Consider the following 18,276-nt stretch of genomic DNA (forward strand, 5'->3'; position numbering starts at 1 on the left):
GCCCATTTAAACATTAATACAACATGTGGGTCTGTCATAAAATTAGAAGATTATATCTTTATATAGATAAGCAACACTCCTCCATGCCTACGATGGAACTACAAAATACATTGGAAACATGGTGATTTGATAGATTATTAAGCAGTGATATGATGCTTCAATAAATGTAGAGATTACAGGAGATATTAATTATAAAAGGAGTCCTTCTCCACTAGCACAGGTATACAAGTCCATTGCCTTTCTCTTGGTATGCCACTGTTCTCCTTTTCTTTAGATTCTGACTTGATCGTCGAAGTAGTTATGCCAACGACCGAACCTGCTTACTGACGATATTTTCTCTCCTCATTCTATTGGTGTTTGTAGGCATTCTCCGGCATTCCCCTATTGAAGTCTTATTCCAGTCAAACTCCTAGCTAGATCATCGGCAGTCCACAATTCATCACTTCTAGACAAGATCAAATTTGATGTCATCTATAGGAACCTCTCCGCTTGATCTGGAACATGAGAATGGACAACGTTGGAAAATTTACAACCGTCACTTTGTCATAAAAGGATTTTGACTTGCTGTAATGGCCAAAGCACAAGCGCTGGCACAAAAACAACAAGGAGTAGAACCACCCCTTTCTAAAGTGCCTGCAACATCATCTGAAGGGTCACAAGCTACTGATAGAAGATCCAAGTCAAGATAGTTGGTTGAGTTCCCCAAGGCCTTGCTCTGAGTGCCTGCAGAGGATTTAGTTAAAGCCAAGCGGTCCTAAGCATCCTCGGTTGGATATTCACCTCCCCGCGATCCTAAGCGCGAGAATGCCCTTATTGCTAGTAATTCATCCGAATAGCTGAGTGCGCCCTTCACTCAAAAGATCCTTGAAGACAAGCTTCCCAAACATTTCTAACCTCTCTTGGTCAGAGAGTATGGAGGCGCCATCGATCCTGAAGACCACCTTTGACGATTCAAAAATGTCGCCTTGCTGGAGTAGTACACAGACGGTGTTAGGTGTTGAGCATTTGTAATTTCCCTATCCAACTCAACATAGAGGTGGTTCGATCGGCTCCCTGATGGTTCCATTACGTGCTTCAAAGATTTCAAGCGGGCTTTATTGCACCATTTCACTAGTAGCCGAAGGTACCATAAAATCAACCTGAGCCTCTTCACCATCAAACGGGAAATCCTTGAAGGCATACATAAAGTGGTTCAACTTGGTGGCTATGGATATTCCTTCAACCACCTCTGAAATATTGGTGAGTGTCTTTTCTTAAGTACTCATTGATGAGGATTTTTTCTGCTCCCTAGTGAGAAAACCCCCTAAGGACTTTGACAGTTTGTTGGGTTGAATGGTTAAATACATCAACGTGGAAGAAGCCTAAGTCGCTCGAAAGAAAGAAGTACCTGCTTCAGTCCCTCCTTCCAACTCGAGTGGAAGACCCCTCCACCTCCCATGCAACACAAAGAGCCCCGGCCGAGTCCTCTCCCAGTAGCTTGGGAAGGAAGGATAGTGCAGCATGTGGAAGTGGCACGGATCTCATCTACCAAGCTCCGTAGCTGGATACCCACTTTTTGTACTTACCACCAAAATCCACAATAATCAAGATTGTCATCAGTATGCCAAGGATAGTCACTAAGTAGCTGAACATGGTCGGTTTCCTCCCCAAATTACTCCACAGCTAATTAGACATCCGACACCAAGCCCTAGTATGGCCAGTTAGCTAACCAATATACGATCACTACCAGGCAACCCTTCCACCCCTCATGATGGTGCAGATCCTACTCAGACTAGGTAGGAAGAAAATTAGAGAAATATTGTGGTAAGAAGGGTAGGCATGATTTGGTGACTCAAAATCCATACGATTGGCTCCAGTTGAGAACAAGCGGAGGACCTCCAAATCATCTTTGGGCCCTAAGATCATGAAGGGATAGAGCTTCCTCATGATGATGTCTTGATTATCAAAGCTATCATCGCCAACTCTAAAGTATCTAGAGTTTTCATGGATATAGGAAGCTCTGTCAATGTCCTCTTCAAAATAACCTTCAACAAAATACAAATCGACCAAGGTGAGCTTTGGCACATGAGCACTGCCTTATATGGATTTACATGAAATGAGGTGCAGCCGCTCAGCCAAATTCAACTGGTCATCTCCTTGGGAGTTGAGCACTAAGAGGATTTGGAGAAGCACTTTTATAGTGGTGGATCCTCCATTAACATACAATGACATCCTTAGGAGACCTTCACTACATGAGTTTCGAGCGGTGATCTCCACCTTCTACCAAAAGGTAAAATTTTCTATAGAGGGTCTAGTGGGTGATGTGAAGGAAGACCACCTGGTGGCATAAAAGTGCTATGTGGATATGGTCGAATCGGAGGCATGTAAAGCTCAAAAAACCCAAGTAGCAAGAGTGCATGCTATAAAAATGAGCCCATATCCTAGCCAACTAAAGAGCGGGAGGAAGGAAAATCCACTCCAATCAGCTAGAGGAAGTCACTCGGATTATAGTAGATCTTCTTCTAGAGATGAAAGAAAGTCTGATGGCGTGCTTGTCTCATAATAGAGATATTTTTGCTTAGTTGCTATAGGAAATTATAGGTATCACTCTATTTGTGATGGAACACAAACATCACATTCCTCCTGATGCCCGATCGGTTAAACATAAGAAGAGGGACTTTGGGGCGAATCCGAACAAGATTATCTGAATGGAGGTCAACAAACTAATGGAAGCGGGGCATATCAAGGAAGTGCAATTTCCAGTCTGCCTTTCCAACTAGAAGCCAAACCCAATAACAAATGGTGAGTCTGTATTGACTTCAGGGATCTCAACAAAGCAAGTCTGAAGGACTGTTACCCACTTCCCCACATCGATTAGATGGTTGATTCTATTTCTGGGAGTGAGTTGATCTACATGATGGATGCTTATCAATGATACGACTAGATCCCCCTCGCTCGGGAAGATCAAGAAAATATTATCTTCATTACCTCTGATGATACCTTCTACTACACTGTTATGTCGTTTAGACTAAAGAATACATGAGCAACATATGAAAGACGTATGGACAAAATCTTTCGATAGCAGATTGGAAGAAATATTAAAGTATATGTCGATGATATCCTGATCAAATTTTCCTAGCGATGGACTTAATTCCAGACATAGAAGAAACTTGCAGCACTTTATGGAAATATGGGCTCAAGATGAACCCAAACAAGTACTTATTCAGAGTAAGGGGAGGCTGGTTCCTCGAGTTTATTGTCACTAAGCAGGGAATTGAGGTTAACCTAAAAAAAGTCCAAGCACTTATAAATATAAATGCTCCACAAAATCTCAAAGAAGTCCAGTGACTACTAGGCCGGATCAATACACTTCCCCAGTTTATCTCCTAGTCAGTAGACTAGACACTCCCTTTCTTCAAAATACTTTGTCGAACTGCCAAATTCTAGTGGGGCGAATATAGTGACAAAGCCTTCGCTGAGCTCAAGAAATACTTGGAAATGCTACCATCCACTTCTAAGCTAGTGGTTAGAAAGCAATTATAACTATATTTGTTGGCTACCGAAGAAGTTTTGGGATTGGTGTTGGTTAGGTAAGACAACAATGTACAACAGCCGATATATTTTTTGAATCATCCATTAAAGGGTGTCGGAGTGTCGGTGTATTGCTCTTGAAAAATAGCTTATAGGCTAGTTTTGACTGCTCGCCACCTATGACTTTATTTTCTCTCTCATCTTATCATAGTCCTCACTAATAGCACCTTGGACAGAGTGTTGATAAATCTTGAAGCCTCAGGGAGACTTATCAAGTGGACTATAGAGCTAAGTGAATATAACATATAATATCAGCCCCGAACAACTATCAAGGCTCAAGCCCTATTCGATTTCTTGACTGAGGTTCACAATTTAGAATTGGAGGGCATTTGGAGAATATACATTAATGGATCTTCTACTCGACAAGGTAGTGATGTAGGAATTTTATTAATATCTACCCAAGAAGATGTGATGCAGCTATCTATTCTACTAGATTTTATAGTATCTAATAATGAAGTTGAATATAAAACACTACTAGCTGGACTTCAAGCAACAAAACACGTAGGAGCAACTCGAGTGGCCATTCACTCAGACTCTTAACTGATAGCCCAACATTTGGCTAGAATTTTTTAAGTTAATAGTGAGCGGCTCAAGATATACATAGAAGCATATGAGAAACTGAAGACTAGTTTCTTAGAGGTCACTTTACACTAGATGGCCCAAGCAGATAATTAGAAAGTAAATGAACTAGCAAAAATGACCAGCTCATTATCCACTTGGATTTTGGACAAATGCATAGAGTAAACCTTGTTGATAGTTCAAATCGACCTACAAACAAACATAAAAGAACTAATTGATTGGAGGATCCCACTAATTTCATACCTTCAGTAAGGAATCTTGCTGATCAACATTGAGGCAACTCAAGACGTTAAAAGAAGCGTCAGCTGCTTCACTCTAATTGGAGATCATCTATATAAACGAGCTTTCTCTCACCCAATGCTCAAGTGTGTTGGACCAAACAACATTGACTATATTATGTAAGAAATTATTAGGGTTACGTGATAGTTATATAGGAGGTCAAATGCTAGTGCAAAAGATATTATTAGCAGAATATTTCTGGCCTACTCTGCTGGCTAATGTCGCTCGGCTGGTAGCCACTTGTGATTCCTGTCAAAAACATCAAAATATTCTCCATTGACCGACTGAGCCCCTGAAGACATCTTTGGTCTCTTGTCCTTTCGATCAATGGGAAATGAATATCGTGAGTCCCTTCCCAACCACCCCCACTCAGAAGAAGTTCATACTTGTGACGGTTGACTATTTTCTAAATGGATAGAGGTGGAAGCTTTGGCCTAAATCATTGAGCATGTAATCATCATGTTTCTATGGGTCAATATCCTATGTCAGTTTGGAATTCCTAATAAACTCATCTCAGATAATGGGCAGCAATTCCAAGGGCGTAGGATTCGAGACTGGTGTGAAAGTTTTGGCATTTTCCAAGTTTTCACTTCTGTGGCGTACCCTCAAAGTAATGGTCAAGCGAAAGTTACAAATCATGAAATTATTCGAGGACTCAAAACCAAACTCGATCATGTGGACGACAACTAGGTGGAGGAATTGCCAAGCATTCTATGGGCATACCAGACCACCCCACAGGAGAGCACTAAGATGACACATTCTCACTTAGTCTATAATGGGGAGGCAATAGTTCCTGTCAAGGTAGGTGAAGAGACCACTCAAAAATTGCTGTATGATCAAGATAATACTGATTGATGTCTATTGAAGATTGATTTCATCAGTGAAATCTGAGAGAGGACAGCCGCCCGGCTGACATCCTACCGATAGAGGATGAGACAAAATTACAACTGACATGTTGTCCTCTGATTTTTTCAAGGAGATTTAGTGTAAAAAAAAAGTCAAGTCAGTCGAAAACGTTAGCAAACTGGAACTCCAATGGAGTGAGCCTTATAAAGTTATCCAAAAGCTCGTTTATGAGGCCTACTACCTTCAAGATCCCAGTGGTAGGAGGCTAGATCGACCACAAAGAATCAACTATCTGCAACCCTACGGAACTTAAGGATATTTTTGCGTTACTAAGAAAAATATATACTGAGACATGTACTCTTTTTCACTCCTTAATCATAACACAAAACGTACTTGATCGACATCGTAAAAACCTCTAGACTCTCGCATCCGCATCAAGTTATAAGCATAGTCCCTATGCGCCCCAATGACCTTCCGGTCGACAAAAACCTCTAGACTCTTGCATCTGTTGCGAGTTATAAGTGTGGTCCCCACGTGCCCTAATGACCTTTCGATTGACAAAAAGCTCCAGACTCTCACATCTGCTGCGAGTTATAAGCATGGTCCCCACGCACCCAAACGACCTTCCGGTTGGCAAAAACCTTCAGGCTTTCATATCCGCTACAAGTTATAAGTGTGGCCCCACGCGTCCCAACGACCTTCCTATCATCAAAAACCTCTAGACTTTCATATTCGCTGTGAGTTATAAGTGTGGTCCCCACGTGCTCCAACGACTTTCTGATCGGCAAAAACCTCTAGACTCTCACATCCACTACGAGTTATAAGCGTGGTTCCCACGTGCCCCAACGATCTTTCGGTTGGTAAAAGCCTCCTAACTCTCACATTCGCTATGAGTTACAAGCGTGGTCCCCACGCGCTCTAACAACCTTCTTGTTGACAAAAACATCTAGACTCTCACATCCGCTATGAGTTATAAGCATGATCCCCCTGTGCCCAAACGACATTTCAGTAGGCATAAACCTCCAAATTTTGTTTAACCCTCAACTCCTAACTAATTGATTAAATAACTCTTTCAATCAATTGTTATTTAACTCCAACCACTTCTAAGGTTTAGTATAGTCCCACCTATAACAAGTGCACTCAACTCTCCTCTAAGAGGGTTACTTTTGCACCAAGAGACTCTCCATGCCTTTAAGACTTTGTCATGCTAAGAATCTTCCAAGCTTACAAGTCTTCATTCTTAGAGACTTTGTCACCCCTAAATGTCTCATCACTTTGCTTAATATCTTGTCTCTTGATCTACCGGAACTTCACATGTCATATATTCAGTCCTCAATCTGCTTGGGCTTTCTCATGCCTAGTCCTCGTCAATCTACTTTGTCTTCTCATTTTCAAAGTATCTAATTCTCGTTTTTTTTTATTAGTAACTAACAACTAAAATGATTTATAAAGAAGTTCTTGAACAGCTTTTTATATCCGATGAAGTGTCAAAACTAAAATGATATAAAATGATCTACATACATATATTTATACTTTCCTATAAGTACTCTCTACATCAATTTTTTCTCTTTTAAAAAGGTTTTGGCTCCTAGCCTGCCAAATATGATGGACCATAAAAGACATGGCTAAGTACTAAGCCTTTACCAAAATATGAGTCTCTTTGAAATGTTGCTTGAAGACTCGAAACATTCTCCTGTAGGATGCCATCTCTTTGTGCCTTAGAAGACAATCCTTTACCTTCCTCCATATCTGAGTTGTCATGGGGCATCTAAAGAAGATATGCTCCTATCTCTCTACTCTACTCCCGGAAAATGTGCATACTTTGTCTAACACATATGACTATGGACCCCTTGAATGTAGTCTCCCATGTGCTACTTATACTGCGAATAGGATGAATATTGAACTTTCTCTTCGATCTAATAATGCATACTATTTTACCAAGCACTATACTGCTGCTAAGGGGGAGCCTCTGGATGTTAGAATCCCATCACAAATCAGCAACATCTTCTTGATTAATGGGGAATTCATGTCTAGCTTGCCACATTGATATATCTTCTCTAGCCAAGTATGTGTGATAAATCCATTTGATCTACAATGAGTCCTATATGCACAAGAGGACCTTAAATAATAATGTTAATTCTTGACCTACTTGAACTTTCATTTACTAAGTCTCTAGTCTTTAGTGACCCATTTGGGTATTCACCTACTAAGTATCTAATCTTCATTGACCTATTTAAACTTCTACTATTACACCCACCACACATATCAAATTTTCTGCACCTACATACATATAAGATCAATAATTATTTTCTAACTTAATGTTTCACCAAACATAAAAAAAAATGAGATGCAAGACACATACTTGGAGCATGATTGCACCAACAACAAAAACATGAGAATCATGTCTATTTGATCATTTTTGGTATATGTGACATTATTAATTGGCTCTAATACAAATAGGAGATTTCTAATGATAGTGGTATAGAAAATCTAATTGTAAGGGAATCACATTTATGCAATCATACATATTAATGAATTTTTCATTTTACTATCAATTATGTAGGATCATAAAAGCGCTAGAGGGAGGGGGGTTGAATAACGCTCTTCACTTTTTCTCATTTTAAAACTTATTTTACAGTTTTCAAAGTAATCAATGGAATAAAAAAAGAAAAAACAACACAAAAGGTAAATTTATTTTTACTTGGTTCATAGCATGTAGTTACTAGTCCAAGGTCAACAATCTTGGATTGCTTTTGATGAATAATCTACTAATAGTCTCTTTCTCACAATGAGAAAGATACTTGTCTTTACAAAAGTCGAGGAACGGTAACACGTTTACCATTCCTTTTTAAATCCAAGTATGAAAGATGATAAGTAAAGAAAATAATACAAACTATACCAACAACTAATGATCTAAAGATGAGCACAGATGTCAGAGCAACGATTCATCGGAGTATCATCATTTCAAAGGTAAGAAAGAGTGGAGGCACTTGAAAGTTGATAAAGAAGCCTTAGGAAGAGGGCTTCTTTTATAGGACCTGATCGATCTACTGATCTGCCTAATCGATCTACCAATCCGCTTGATTAGTATATTGATCACCATGGAAATTGGAACCAAATCTTGTACTCTACCAATCCCCAGGATCGGTCTACTGAGTCTTATTCATCTTCGGACTCGGGTTTGGTCCGGCACTTGGCTTTTGGTTCCCTCATTCTGTTTGTACCTACGACCAAAGTAATACCTTTCTCAACTGATAGTACATTAATTTGTTCATGAAGTTTGAATTCAGAAAATAATTCATCTAATCTAATTAAGGAGAGATCCTTGGAAACTTTGTAAGCATCTACCATGGATGCCCACAAATTGTTCCTTGGAAAAGCATTGAGGGCATACCTTATAATATCATAATTTTCTACCTTCTAACGATTGCATGGAGACCGTTGAGTAGGTCTTGGATCCGAGCGTGGAGTTGACTTACTGAGTCACCATCTTGCATTTTAATATTGTATAATTTATTCAAAATTAAGTCTCGTTTGCTTACCTTAGTGTCGGAAGTTCCTTCGTGCAGCTCGATCAACTTTTCCCACAACTCCTTTGTGTTGTTGAAGGGATCGACCCAGTTCAATTCTTCTTTGGTTAAGCCACACTGAAGGGTCTGGTTTGCCTTTGCATCAGCTTCTATCTTCTTACAAGTTCATGCGTCTCCATCTTCGATAGGAAATATGAATCCGGATTGGATTATGATCCACACTTCCACTTGGGTCTTAAGGTGTCCATTCGACTCTTCCAGTAGCTAAAATTCTCACTGGAGAACAGTGGAGGGTGTGCGGTGCTGTAACCTTCTTGGTGGGTCATTGAAAAAAAAATCTTGCACATAGAAAAATAAGACTTGTTCTAAGACTTAGTCTTGGATTAGTAGTGCGGGAGATAAAAATAACCAACGAACTCAAGTGGTGTTGCCCAACTTTGAGAAAAAAATCAATTGTGAGAAAGATGATTAGAAGGGGTAATTATACCGATTCTGATCGACTCCGAAAATTCAATGACTAAACCAGGAAAAACTTGCTTGAATGGTGGTTTCACCTATTCGAAGCAACCCCGCTCTGATACCAATTATAGGAGCGTTGCACTAGAGGAGGGTGAATAGCGCTCGTGGCTTTCACGTTCGTTTAAAAATAATCGAGTAAAACATAGCAGAAAGAAAGAAAGAAAACAAAGCAATCACTAACACATTTCTTTACTTGGTTCGAAGCCTGTAACAACTTCTACCCCAAGATCCGCGATCGTCGATGGCTTCCGTTGGGCAATTCACTATCAATTCCGAATAAGTACAAATGTGAAATTACAATATTAAAATGACTATAAAGTAAAGTATACCGACAAATACATATCTGAATATTCTTGCTCAAGGTCGTCGGAGCAGCGTTTGGGCGTCGTGGAAGCATTTTCTTAGTAGCGCACAAGAGCAGAAGTTGTTCAGAATGTTGTGTTTTAGCCTCTGGTATAGGTTGTTCCAGCCACTTGGACCTCCCCTGGGCACTCGGACCATGACTTGACCCGTCCAATCAGCGCGCTCCAGCTTGGCAACGAGATAGACTTCGGCTTTCCAGGTGCCTGAACTAGCTCCAAGTGCCCAGACCGAGAAGGCACTTGCCCGAGAGCCTCGCCCGAGCGAAAGCTTCCTGGGCACCTGGACTAGCTCCGGGAGCCCAAACTTCAGGCATCGGACCCCCTTATTTTGCTACTTCATTTTCCTATAAAATAAGGTTAGTCCAGATAATAATATATAATGAAATATAAGTTTTGACAGTCTTCGGACTGTCCGGTCCTGACTTTGAGTTTTGCTGAAACTCTAGGTCGGACTGACGCCTACTATTCTTTCTTCGGGAAACGCATCCTCACCTACTGCTCTCAGGAGAGTTTATCTTTTGCTAGACCGGTCCTCTAGACCGTCTGGACTTTTGCTTAGCATTCGAGGCTTCAGGTCTTTTCTGCTAGATGTCCAATCTCTGACCCATCCAATCTTTCGCCTGGTGTCTGCAACCCCCAGGACTTCCACCTACAATCCGCGATCCTAGGATTTCACCTGACGTCCTCATCCTACTAAGACTTCGCTCATTCCCCCATACCAAGACTTCGTTGCTTAACCGCAGCTAGGACTTTCCATAACTTAGGATTATCACCCCCTAGGACCTAGAGTTACCTCCCCTAGGGTTTTCCACATGCCTAGAATCACTAGGACTTTTGCCTAAGAATACTTAGGACTTTCTTGCAAGCTTATTCATACTTGTTAGACAACAAGTAACCTTAACTTTGACCCTTTGCTATTATCAAAACACAAGTTCGATTGTCTAGTACTCCCTGCACCAACACTCCAAACCCGTTTCGGCTTTCTTTGCTCAACATCTGATCACTTAACCCTCAAGACTTTCTTATTGGTGCAGGAAGTACCAGATGATCAAATCCAAGTTTTGATAATGACAAAGGGTTCAAAGTTAAGGATTATTGTGATTCTAATAAGTCTGATTGAGTGTGCAAGAAAATCCTAAGTGAGTTTAGGCAAGGTAAAAGTCCTAGTAAATACTAGGAAGGTGGAAAGCCCTAGTTGTGTCTAGGTAAGAAAGTCCTGGTCTGAGGAACTGGGTAGAAGTTTTAGAAGATCAAGGATATCAGGCAAAAAAATCCTACGTGTTGAGGACAGTGGGTAAAAGTCCTGGAGGTCGCAGACACTAGGCGAAAGTCTAGATAGGTCAGGGATCAGACGTCCAACAAAAAATCCTAAAGTCTCGGATGCTATGCAAAAGGTCTAAATGGTCTAGAAGACCGGTTTGACATTAGGTAAACTCTCTTGAGAGAAGTAGGTGAGGGTATATTTCCCGTAGAGGGAACAGTATACATCAGTTTGTTAGTGCAAAAAGCACCAGATGATTGAACCTAAGCTTTGATTATAGCAAAGGGTTCAAAGTTAAGATTTCTTGTTGTCTAACAATGTTGACTGAGTTTACAAAAAAGTTCTAAGTGATCTTAGACAAAAGAAAGTCCTAATCGATACTAGGCAGGTGGAAAGTCTTGGTTGCGGTTAGGCAAGTGAAAAGTCCTACCTGCGGTTAGGCAATGAAGTTCTGGTCTGGGAGTTTGGCAAAGTCTTGACAGCTCAAGGACTTTGGCCAAAATCCTAGAGTCGAGGACTTTAAGTAAAAATCCTGGGGGTCATAAACACTAGTTGGAAGATTAGGCGGGCCGTGGAGCGGACGTTGAGTATGAATTCCTAAAGTCTCGAACAATGAGCAAAATTCTAGATGGTCTGGAGAACTGGTTTGGCAAAAGGTAATTTCTCCTAAGAGGAGTAGGTGAGGACGCATTCCCTAAAGAAATAACAGTAGGCATCGGTCCGACCTAGAGTTTCAACAAACTCAAAGTTAGGATCGGACAATCTAGAGGTTGTTAAAGTTAATTTTTATATATATTTTTATCTTTTATTTTAATTCTATTTTGCAGGAAGACTAACATTTTTGTAGGATCAGATTTTGCCTTATTCGGTCGACCGAACTTCCAGATCGGTCGACTGAACCTCCAAGTAAAAAAGATTAGATTTCAGCTCGCGATGAAGTTTTGACCAGAGGATCAGTCCACCGAACAAGGAGGTTCAGTCGACCGAATGGTAGATCAACAGTGAGTTGATCGGACCATATAAGCTAACAAGGATAGTGGGATCAGTTAACTTAATGGTGAAATCGGTTGACCAAACTAAAACTCACCCGAAGCAGCGGAATCTAGACAAAAAAGTCGGGCTAATACAGATGGATCGCTCGACCGATCAGGAGGATCGGTTGATCGATAAAAGTCAAGTCACAAATAGTGATCCCCAGATCAGTGGATCAGATCATGTTCAACTTGGCTATAAAAGGAGGCATCTACCAGCACTTCGATACAATGATTTCTAAACATCTATTGCTCCTGCGCACTGCTCCAATGACAAGTCTACGCAACCCCGACGATCGAAAGCACACCTCTCTGAATTCTAAAGTCGTCGGTATAAGTGTTCATAGTATTTTAATTAATTTATCATTGTACTTCATCTCTGTACTTAAAATTACGAATTGATAGTGAATTACCCAAAGTAAACATTAAATGAGTATGGGTCTTGGAGTAAGAGTCGTCATAAGCTCCAAACCTAGTAAAACCAACTTGTGTCGTTGTTGTGTTTGTTTCTTTATTTCCATTGTGCATTATGTGTTTTGCGAAAAACATGATAACCACAAGTGTTATTCACCCCCCCCCCCCCCCCCCCCCCCTAACATGTCTCGATCCTACAGGTTTGACCTAGAGTTTTATGGAAATCCGAAAGTTAGAATCAGATAGTCTTTAAACTATCAAATATTTTATATCCATATGATTATTTTTTGTGCTAACCTTGTGATGCAAGAAATCACGTGGCTGGAAAAAGGGGCTCCAAGCACCTAGACACAGTTCAAGCACTTGAAGGTCCGAGTGCCCGGAGTTGGTCCAGGCACTCGGGAAGGGACCTAATGGGCGACTAGCATGAGCTGAGGTGACACACGCTGATTGTCCAGCATACGTCACAGTCCAGGTGCCCGAACAAGTCTGGGCGCCTGGAAATGGATAAAGTTGGCCAGATAAAGATTCACTGAAGTCACGCCACGTTAGCCTTGTGGGGGCACCCAAGACCGGTCCAGGGGCCCGAAAAGGGCTATCAAAAGAGGGTTCGATGAGCACCTCAAGAATAACAACTCTAACGATTAACTCTCTTGCGCACTACTTTAAAGATGACTTAACGACACTATAATGCTGCTTCGACGATCGAAAGTATGAATTTCTGAATCTTTATATTGGTGCATTTGACACCAATGATCAAACCTGAGTTTTGATAAATGACAAGTGAATTAAAGTTAGATGTGTTGTTGACCTAACCTTATTACCCAGTACGTAGGGTTGACTAACTTGACGGGTCAAGAGGATCAGACACCAGGCAGGAAGTCCAGTCAAGATTTGTGATTCCTAATTGGCGAAATCCAGATGTGGGATTCTGGCAGGAGGTCAGGATGTTCTATTCCCGATGGGTTGAAGTCTGGATGTGTGATTCATGCAGGAAGACCTAGTGGGTCTGATTGAACATCAAGAAGGTAATTTGACACTTGGTAAGTAGAGGTAAGTCACTGGAGAATAGTGACTCAATGAGGACGCATCTCAATTGAGGGGACAGTAGGCGTCGATCTAATTTAGGTCTATTTCAAAAACCTAAATTAAGACCTTGAATAGATTCTGGTCTCGGGGAGACATGATCTAATTACTATTTAATACTATATTTATTGTGCTAACTCTGTTTTACAAGTTATTATTTGTTTTGGATTAACATTAACTTTCAGGGCAAAAGGAGCACAAGTTACCTTAGGTGAACAATGTCCGAGGCACCTTCCATGTGACAGAAGGCGCCTTGAGTACTATTCATGAAAGGCGCATTCGTGAGCTTAGAAGGTGCCTTCAGTCGGATAATGCAGAAGACTTTGGCAATGATAAGAAGCTAAAGTTGTGGGATAAAGTTTTAGGCTTGAAGGTGCCTTTAGTGCTATGGAATGCGCCTTCAACGCTCAATAAAAGAGCATCTCGACCAATCACTCATTCACAACTTTTCTACAAGCTTCTACACATCCCTTTGATGTTCCGACTGCTCTAGCTTCTTACTGCTGCTCTGATACGACACTGTTGCGCTCCGACTATTACAGAGGAGTCATCCAACACTGAGCCTGATCCGAGCATCTTCAAAGTTGTTGGGTAACGAACGGTTATTATTGTACTTAATTTTTGCAGAAAAGGAAAGTGTAACATGTTACACTTGTCCTGATTTTTGTTTGTACTCGATCCCCTCTTCTGGCGGTTCCAAAAGAGGTTATTAGTGGATTACCCATCGATAGGTCCGCAGGACCTAGGTCTTGGAGTAGAAGTCGTTGAAGGCTCCAAACCAAGCAAAATCAACCAAGTTTGAGTTTTTTGTTTTACTTTCATGTTTAGTTTTTTCGTTACGTACTTATTTCAAAAAGCAAAAAAGATATGTTTTTAGAAAATCACATGATTAACCCCCCTTCTCACGTGCGTCTTGATCCAACACTTTAGTTGTCGGTAAATTTTATATTCGCATTTATATTGTAATCGAGATCTCTTTTGTATTTCTTCAAGCTATTAGTGGATTGTCCAACCAAAGCGATCGATGATTGCAGACCTTGGAGTAGGAGTCGTCACAAGCTCTGAATAAAGTAAAATCAACTTGTGTCAAGTTTTTTTTTTTTGCTGCATTTATTACTCTAGGTTATTCTCTCTTAGTTCTTATGAAAAATGTGAAAAAACTATGAACACTATTCACCCCCTCCTCTTTAGCGCTTTTTGATCCTACATTTCTAACTTGACCTCTGGTCCATACTGACTCATCATGTCCTTCTTATTAGATGGTTCAATCTGCTGAACCATCTAGACTTAGCCACCTAATCTCCCTGATCTACTAAGGCTTTCGTGCCTAGTCACTAGTCTAGTTGACAAACTATGACTTTCACTTACTTAGTATCTAGTCAACTTGACTTATTTGGGACTTTTTTGGTTGAGTTACTTGCACATTTGATCAACTTAGATCACAATTAAATTTAACTTGAACCTTTATCATCATCAATGGTTCGATTATATGATACTCCTGTGCCAATAAGTTATACTTCATATAATTGGTAGATTATAATTTTTTTTAATAGTACTATTATGTTAGTGAAAAATCAATTATAATATGAATGGATTGAAAATCATGAAAGATCTAATATTGAATGTCCTTTGTTATACAATTTTAAAACAAGATATATCACTTTTATGGTATGACCTTCAATCTTTTTACTATTGATAGTAGTAGATAATCTCACACCTATACTTATATCAATATCTAAACAAGTGCATAAAAGAAATATTGGAAATAATCTACCAAACTAGCTTGTCATAAGAATCCATTTGATAATTTATTTAGTAGTTATAAGGTTTCTTATTAAGGATAGTTTGAAATTGATCGTTTGATTTGAGATAAATATGGTCATTTCATAAGAGAACTGATAGTGAGTAAAATATTGATTATTCTAAAAACCGTATTTCATTGAGAAATTTTAAAGAAAATAAAACATAGAAATTGATACATGAAGAGTCTTTAGATTTAACAGAAATAAATTTGATTCAAAATAAAAGATAATCTCTTACATCAATTAAATAATTATTTAAATAGATCTAAAATCTTGAGATTAAAAATGGGAAAAAAAAATCTTAACCGAAAGGGAACAAATTTTTAGAGCCTTTGAAAATGACTTAAATGATTTTTTTTTTACCTTAGACTGAGCTATTATAGGTTTCATTTGATAACTAATTGTAAATCTTTAAATGAACTTTAAGTTGATGTATAATACGTCACATTTTGATATTTGAATCAAAAATTATGACAGGTCAAATCTCAAATCCTCATTAAGAACTAATCTACTTTGACACTTGTAGGTTGGTCCCTTAAAAATTTTGCATGTTCTTTTGTTGTTGGGGCATGTTGCTATACTTAGATGACTGAGTAATCAATAGAATAGATCACAATTAAAACAATTATGCATAGTGAAAGCTAAATGAGAAAGTTTCTCAAGTCGGCTTTCTTTTTCAGTGGATCACAACTACATCAAATAATTTAAGATATATTATCTAAAGAGAGACACTAATCCAATTCATGGCATATCATGTTATAAGTTAATTAGAAGATTTTATTACACAATTATGGTCGTTGCAAAAAGACATTTTATAAAATCTGCCACTTCAAGAATGTTCAATAGTCTCGTGTCTTTTTAAAGGTCAATCAAAAACTTATATACTTAAATCGATGAAGTTTTCATGATCAAAAAGTTAAATCACTTAGACTATCAGCAATTCTTAAAGCCTTAGACGCATAATACTCGAGCTTTCAATGTGGTGCCTTTTTTCTAGCTCTTCGACCGATTATTTCTAGACATGACTATTTCTAGAGATGACTTGTCCAATCTCATGCAAGTAGGATACATTCTTAGATTTGTCATTTTATTGAAGGAAAATATTTTACAATGCGTCGTAGCTAGGATTCAAATCTTAGATACCTAGTTAATAGTTGAAATGCCTCAATGTTGTACCATTGTTCGGGGCTTCAATATGTTATGCTTGTAGTATCGAGAAAGAAGTCAAGTTAATAATTAAGAGTTTTAATTATTATAATTTATTAATGAATGATTTAATTTTAATAAATTAAGAGTTAATTTATTTATTTAATTAATTAAAAAATAGTTATGAAATTAAGAGATAATTTATGCAATTAAGATATATTGGGAAAATCAAATTAAAATATATTTAATAATTAAATTTTAAATTAACATTATGAGAAGAGTTTTGGACTAATTGGATGATGTATGTGTTGGTCGTCCTCATGTTAATGACTTTCACAAAGAATGATCTTAATTCAAAAATACTTCTGATTTTGTGTGTTTAATCCTTACATTGCAAGTGAAGAAAAAAAAAGGTTAAAAGTTGCTACACTATTATTCCATCTTAAACACACTTAATGGCATTGTTGTTAGAGAGCCAAGTCATTTTCATGAAAAACTTTTCTACTATTTAAAGTGTGTAATCATTTCTTTAGATAGGTATCTAGTTATTTGGACGGATTAATTCTATAGATAACCGGTCCAATCCTATAAAAATTTTCTACTGACTATCAGAGTAAATTCAAAAATATTCATAGTGAGTGGCCCAGTAGTCCAACATCCTAAATTTATCATCCCATGAAGAAAAATATCTTATAATACACTGTAACTAGAAATCGAACTATAAATGTTTAAGAGACTATATGGACGCTACTCTGCTGCACCATGGCAGGGGCAGAGTGTCTAATCATTTCATTTAGAGAAAGTTGTATTCATAGCCCAAAATCACTTTCTCCACTTTAGTGAATATTTTTGTTCATTCATATTGATTTCATCTTGCATGTCTTCTAGGAGTCATACCTTGTCTCAACTAAAATCAAGTCATTATATGATCATTAGGAGTAGGATTTCTGTCCCTCGGGATGGTCTAGTTTGTTTAAAAATGTTTGAGCTTGTCCAAATTGTACCTTTTCTATATTCTATGTTTGTTTAAATTAGTTCCTACATTCAGCAGAGTTCAGACAGTCACCAAACAAAAGAGGATTTCAACAGATGAACTTGGATCGTTATCCTCGACTCTCTCATCACAGATCGAGGTATACTTTTCAACTTGGATGGTTACATGAATCGGACTACGGTTGGTGTGCTCATTAACTTGGATTTCAAAACAGGATGCTGATAATCCTTCCAGATCGAATGACACAAGTTCTTCTCGTTGCGATGATAGAAGTCCTAGCTTGGAGTTTTGCTTGGGAAGACCAGATTGGAACTTCAAGTAGGATCAAGTAATCGGTGTTAGAGTGGTACCAGCATTTTATTCTTCAAGGTGTTTGTATAAATAGAGTGACTTAGTTCCTATGATCTGAGAAGTTGAAGAACATGCACACAACTTTCTTATCTTTAGCAATTGATTTCATGTGTGAAACAAATACTATCGGCCAACATGATCGGTGAAGAAGTTCCAATAGAAGCTAAAGAAAGAGCAGAATATTCTGCATATGAAAGCAGAACTCATGACAAAGAAAGAGCTGGCAATATGAATTGCCATGACAAAAACACATGTTGCAGGTGCAAGGGCCTAGACTAAGAAGCATATTTATTATCCTGGTTACACCTAAACAAGCCACAAGGGATGACCCGACTCCTATGATTTTCTCATATTGTTCTTTAGAAGATCCTTTCACCTCACTCCCTCTAGGGGGAAAAAAATCTGCAATAACCTCTTTCAGATATGAACAATCATGTCGCCCTCATCACAAAATTATCAGTTTTGGGAAGACATATTTTTTAGATTGGTCTAAATGTTATCTTGTA

At 38.8% G+C, this 18,276-nt stretch overlaps 1 protein-coding gene across 2 annotated transcripts in view; it reads left to right on the forward strand.

The window, feature by feature from the left end:
* Positions 1 to 18,276, forward strand: part of LOC122040218 (probable transcription factor KAN2) — a 32,144-nt gene extending 13,868 nt beyond the window's left edge. Inside the window, exons 5-6 of one of the 2 annotated variants that reach the window (XM_042599557.1) lie at positions 17,474 to 17,558; positions 17,634 to 18,276. In XM_042599557.1, the coding sequence (XP_042455491.1) occupies positions 17,474 to 17,558; positions 17,634 to 17,741 (193 nt within the window). In that variant the 3' untranslated portion in view covers positions 17,742 to 18,276. The remainder of the gene's footprint in view (positions 1 to 17,473; positions 17,559 to 17,633) is intronic. The other variant, XM_042599558.1, reaches the window with a different exon arrangement.

This window comes from Zingiber officinale, chromosome 2A, assembly GCF_018446385.1.
Source record: "Zingiber officinale cultivar Zhangliang chromosome 2A, Zo_v1.1, whole genome shotgun sequence".
Taxonomy (NCBI): Eukaryota; Viridiplantae; Streptophyta; class Magnoliopsida; order Zingiberales; family Zingiberaceae; genus Zingiber; species Zingiber officinale.